Below are 6,000 nucleotides of genomic sequence, written 5' to 3'. Positions count from 1 at the left end.
AGGTGTCGAACACAGCAGCCAGTTACAGCTGTTTTTGGCAATCAATTTTATAAACTAAGGAATTGGGCCGAAAGATTAACCCAGCAAAAAGGACAGACTAAGAAACAATGATGAACAATTATGCAGACACATACACACCACCAGCAAAAGCTGTGGTGTGACTGTGAACTCTCGAACCCGGCTCATAATGTATGTAAATGTGTCACTCTGGAACCTAATTGACTTTCTCATAAATACATTGTTACCATAAGGACAATATTCTTAGTTTACTGTTCATCAGACTAAGGGACATTTCAGGAACTGAATTTCTTTACAAATAAATAGGACAACAACCAACCAAACTGAGAAAAGGAAAAAAAAAAAAAAAAAGAAAAAAAAGAAAACCCCACCAAAGAGGCATAAATCTGTTTTACTGGCCTTGTGCGTGTCTCAGACTTCGCCCAATTTCCAAACAGAAAGCAGAAAGCGCCTTCCGACAGCCTATAGAGAGGGGGAGCTGTCGGCGTCTCACAGACCCTTCTTTCCTGGTCTGCTCTCCATGTATTATTAATTTGTATTTCTATTTAACTCCAGCTATTAGTTCATTGCTCTCTCCCAGACACTAAGCCTTTTCCCAGAGAGCGCCGAGGAGATGGGGTTGCTATTCTTAGGCGTCCCTGTGGGGAATGAGGACAGAGAAAATGAAATAACACCATTTGGCTTCTTTTAACATGACAGAGATGGTTGGGGTGGATAACTCAGGGCTGATTAACATGACCTTTCCCCTCAGGAAGGTAAAACAACACAGATATGTTTCTGAAGTACTTAATTAAGCCTTCAGCAGTAAGTATGGGGAAATCGTGGGCCTGTAAAACCCTCTGGTTCCAAGCAGGAGTCAGCCTTCTCTGCAGCCCTTGTCTCCAGTCCTTTACTGCATGGGTTTGACAAGACCTCATAGGCTTTTACATAAGCTATAAACAGAGACAGGGTGGTGAGGAATACAGAACGAGCAGAGCGAGGGCATTCCATGTCGCTGCTTCCTTCCAATCTTCCATGAGAGGGTGAGGTAGCATTTTGAGATGTTTTTACCGAAGCCTGAGAAGTTAATGACCCGACACAGCAAGAGGAAGCTGTGGACCCGGCTGCTGTTCCCTTCCTCTTCCAGGGCTGAGGGCAACTCAGTCACAGTGGAAGTTCTTCAGTGTCCCTCCTCCAAACCTCTTCCTATCAGAAAAGCCCGGAATCTGTCGGCAAGAAAGAATCTGGTTACATTGTAGCAGAAAGAGTCAAATGTTAAAACTAATCCTGCTTCATGTTTGGACACCAGCCTGATGCTCATTATAGAACCAGCTCTCTGAGGATCAGAAAAATCAGAGAATGATAAATAATAAAAAGAAACTCTACAAATTCGGAAAACAGCCAACAAAACGCTGGCAGTGTCATCTGGAAAGAATAGATCTCCTGGAATCACCAACTGGACTTTTATACGCAGTGTCTGTATTATGGAAGACTCTAGACAAAAGCATCTGACCCATTGAGGAAATGATCATCTTTACGTAAGTCAGAGCATCACCTCATCCCTGGATTCTTGTCTTACAGATCCTCATGTTGCCTCTGTTTGTTTTTTTTTCCTTTTGTATTCAAGAAGACAGGAGAAAGTAAGAAAAGAAAGAAAAGAAAGTCTATATCTACAGAGAGCTTTTCCTAATTAAAAAAAAAAAAACCTCCTCTGGAGGAAAGAGAGGACACCATGTTTTTCAAAATGTAAGAAGCCACTTTATCAAGAAAAAGATAGATACTCACCTGATTACCTTCTCTAAACAAATATCTCTTCTCTATGACCTGTGAAAAACAAATGCAGATTTTAGGACTTGGCATACTTACCTGGGAAAAGTAATTAATTATAATGTTCACTAATGCAACCATAGGAAATATTGCCAAATTAAAAACCTTTCTAACAGTTATAAACATTTAACATGGTGAGCTAAAAATCTGGTGCTGGGGCTAGAGGGATGGCTCAGCAGCTGAGCACTTGTGGCTTTTTGAGAGGACTGGAATTTGGTTCCCATCCATACACTGGGCAGCTCACAAGATCCTGCAAGCAGCCTCAGGGGATCCCACACCCTCTTGTGGCTTCTGCAGGTACTTGTGGCACATGTAGTTGTCATAGATGGCGTGCGCGTGCACACACACACACACACACACACAAAATCTTTTTTTAAAAAGATATTTATTTATTTTATGTATATAAGTAGTTGTCTTCAGACACACCAGAAGAGGGCATCAGACCTCAGTACAGATGGCTGTGAGCCACCATGTGGTTGCTGGGAATTGAACTCAGGACCTCTGGAAAAGCAGTCAGTGCTCTTAACCGCTGAGCCATCTCTCCAGCCCCCCCGCCCCCCACATAATCTTTAAAACCTGGTGCTCACAGGATTGAAACCATGAGATTATTTCCATTACTACGTACTCATTTCTCAAGTAAGGAAGGATGCACCAGTGAACAGGATGGTGATATACTCTATAATTATGAGACTTTGTAACCAACCCCAACACACAGGAAGCAGAGTTAGGAGAACTAGGAGTTCAAGGCAAGCCTGGGCCATTTAGTGAGTTTTAGATCATTCTGGTTTATATAGTAAGACTTTGATTCAAAAGTAAATAAAACTCACAAATAAATAAGACATACGAAGAGAATAAGGAAGAATAATGTCCCAACAGGTTCCTAGCATATGACAGCAATTAGGCCAAGCTTCCCACCAGACAGCTCCAAAAGGATCCCTACGACAAAGTAAATTATTGTCCCCTACGGCAGTGCTGCAGTCCTCAAGAGGGGTCTGCGTGAAGCAGCGAGGAATTCTGTGCATCCTGCACGTGGGCGAGGACACGGCGTCAAGCAGTCAGTGGGCTTCACGGGCATCCCTGTGCAGTAGTTTCAGAGCTCCCTGAATTTGTCACAGGGAAGACAGGGGCTGTATCTTCATAAAACATCACAGCTCATGTAAAGAAGCTCGCAAGACATACGTCCTAACACAATGGGTTTGAGGGCCATGCTTTCAGGTTATGAGGGAGATTACAGAAATATTGATTTCCAGTCCTGGAGACGCTGCAGACTGCAGAGGTTCTGCTGCAATGGAAGAACCAGGTACAGATGAGGTGCAGATGGACTAAGACAGTCACATCTGCGGGAGGAAGCTGGAAGCCTTCTGACGGAGAGCACAGCCTGTCCTCTCAGGCCTGCAAAGCTTGCTCGCAACTGCCTAAGAGACAGACTATTCTGGTTTTGTCTCCTGGAGACTGTCTTAGTCAGTATTTAAGCTATATGAGACCCAGGGCAGAGATGCGTCCATTGGTCTCTGAAGTAGAAAATGTGGTTTCTGGTTAGCAGACACCTTGAAACACTGAGTCCCTGAGCCCGCAAGGGCTGATGCCTTTCCTCATTCTCAGCAGGACAGGGACACCTTATCATCTGGGCACAGAATTACTAACAGCTAAGAGGTTCTGGAGGACTTAGACTCCCTCTAGTCGAAGTAGCCCTGGCATTCTGGAAGGTTCTGTCTACAGAAAATGGGGCAGACTCTTTAGCCAGGTGTCTTGCTTTCATATCCAGTACATGTTGTGCAAACCAGCCAATCGCCTCACTGTTGTATTCTTTAGTGAGATTTGGACAACAAAGTTATTTTCACTTTTGCTTAGAATTGTTTACCTCGAACCCATGAGGTCCATATATATATATCCAAATTATTATTTATTTATTTATAAATAAAGTTTCGCTGATAATTTAGGCTATGCTAGTCTAAAATCCATTATTTCTCTAGGATATGACTCAAGAGCTTTTATCTAAAGATACTTAAAGCATGTAAAAGTACATTACGAGATCTTCCCAGACCTAACACAGATCTACAGGATATTGTTCTTAGGGACAGGGTTTTGTATTAGATGGGGATGTGGATCTAAACCAAGCAGATGCTGCAACATTTTCGGTTTGAAAACAATATGGGGAGAAAATACAGTTCCTTGCACCACCCAAGAAATTGCTAATGTCTCTGCAGCCCAGCGAGGGGTGGACAGAGACTGTCAGGCTCCCAGGCCCTAGCTTGAGGGCCGGCCTCCTGAGAACTGTGGGAATCAGTGCCCGTGTACATCTGTCCCTTCTTGTCACACTCTAGTTAAAAAGTGAGATGAAATTTCCCTATTGGCCATGTAGTCCCCTATTGCACCTCATGGTAACATACTGAAAAGGGGCCCAAATATCAGAGGCTAAGATAGTTATGAAAATGATCTATAAGGAAGATCTGTAAGGAGGGAATACTTAAATTTTAAAATTTCTATTTTATTATTATTCATATGTATATGTGCTGTGTGTGTACCTGCTTGAGAAGAGAGTTACAGGTGGATATGAGCGACTCGCTGTGGGGTCTGGGACCTGAATCTGAGTCCTCTGAAGGAACAGCAGCTGCTCTGAACCACTGAGCAATTTCTCTTTCAGAGTTGAAAAGCTCAAATGTAGAAATTAATCTTTTTCAGCAACTGATGCAGAAACAGTCTTATATTACGTTGCTATGCAAATCAGCATAACGTGAGGCAGCTTGGGAACCTGGAGATGCAGATGAACAGTGCTCCAGCTTAAGTCCTTCTCATTGCTCAGTGACAGCAGGAATCAGCAGACTCCAGGACACAGCTTAACTTCACAAGGCAACAGCAACATTTCCATGGAGGATAACAATAACAATAATAATAATAATAATAATATTAATAGCTGAGTGAGTAAAGGGCTTGGACCTCTGTGCGGTGCCTTTGGGGAGATGATGCAGTGAATAATTACACAAAGCACTGAAACCAGGTAACTATAAATTGGGGAAGACTCAGCGATCATTTGAAGAACCCCCACTGAATCCAATAGCCTTTACTCTTTGCTCAGAGCACGCTAGTGATGGAACAAGTACGTCAGCAGGCCTTGAGCAATTATTCCAACAGATAAGAGAGATCAAAGCAGGTATTCAGGCTGTGAAGTTTTGGGCAAAGGAACAAAAGGACACAACATTCTACCCAGAGTTTAAGCTATCATATGTTAAGTTTAAAAATAACTTAATTGAAGCCATTACCTTATCAAAAAATCTACTGAGCTTGACAGCGTTGGAGGAGCCTGCAGCTGAGGACCGTGGGTTTGTGCAATCCTGGAAGACAAAGGCGCACACAGAGAAGGCGGAAGTGAGGCTCCAGTGCAAGTGTCCCTGCTGTGCAATTTGTACTAAGTCATTGGAACACTCATAAGACACAAAGCAATATTCACATTATGATACGTGAACAGGAAGACACCAAATATTTAGTTCTTGCCATCTGAGCAATATCGGGGACACTCAACACACCTACCACCAAATAACCCATCCTAAAGGAAGCAGAATTCCTGACAGTTTGTTAGCAAAACCGAGGGACTGATCAGGTGACCTGCATATGTTTACAAAGTCACACAAACAGGACACACGTATTGCAGACCAGGGACTAAGTGTTCAACTAGTTAAGAACTATGCAATCTGTATAATAGTTGGAAACATGAAAATAAGATTTAGTCAAAATAAGATTTAGCCAAAGAACAGCTGCCAAGAATTTCTCCATTTCTTCATATACCACAAAGACATATGGTTTGATAATAATAAAAAAGAGATATATTATTAAAAACACGGAGCTCAGAGGAGGCTGCACAATCTGGGACACAAAGCCACCACAACACCTTGTAAATGACAATGTTGCCATCTTTGCTTGTCACCAGTGCTGGCCCTCTCAAGAGGCTGAGTTGGCTTTGATGTTTACCTCAAATGCCACCAAGACTCCTTTGTGAAGATAAGCGTCTTGCATGCATCTGTGGGACCTCTGTGCCCTTTGAGGAATTTCTGAACTTATTCTTGCTGTATTTAATGATGCCATTTTGTAACAGCCAGGCCCACATATTTCCTTCTAATACATTTAGTAACAATTTCTTGTTTTGTTCAAACACGGCATTTCCAGGATCATACTTTAAAC

General features: G+C 42.6%; 1 protein-coding gene across 1 annotated transcript in view; it reads right to left on the bottom strand.

Annotated features, from left to right (window-relative positions):
- Positions 1-393: 393 nt before the first annotated feature.
- Positions 394-6,000, bottom strand: part of Rabl3 (RAB, member of RAS oncogene family like 3) — a 28,339-nt gene continuing 22,732 nt past the window's right edge. The window contains exons 6-8 of the mRNA XM_032900186.1: positions 5,085-5,156; positions 1,783-1,821; positions 394-1,223 (exon numbers count right to left, since the gene is read on the bottom strand). Of these exons, the coding sequence (XP_032756077.1) occupies positions 1,158-1,223; positions 1,783-1,821; positions 5,085-5,156 (177 nt within the window). The 3' untranslated portion in view covers positions 394-1,157. The remainder of the gene's footprint in view (positions 1,224-1,782; positions 1,822-5,084; positions 5,157-6,000) is intronic.

This window comes from Rattus rattus, chromosome 4, assembly GCF_011064425.1.
Source record: "Rattus rattus isolate New Zealand chromosome 4, Rrattus_CSIRO_v1, whole genome shotgun sequence".
Classification (NCBI taxonomy): domain Eukaryota; kingdom Metazoa; phylum Chordata; class Mammalia; order Rodentia; family Muridae; genus Rattus; species Rattus rattus.
This window is presented reverse-complemented; position numbering and strand designations above follow the sequence as displayed.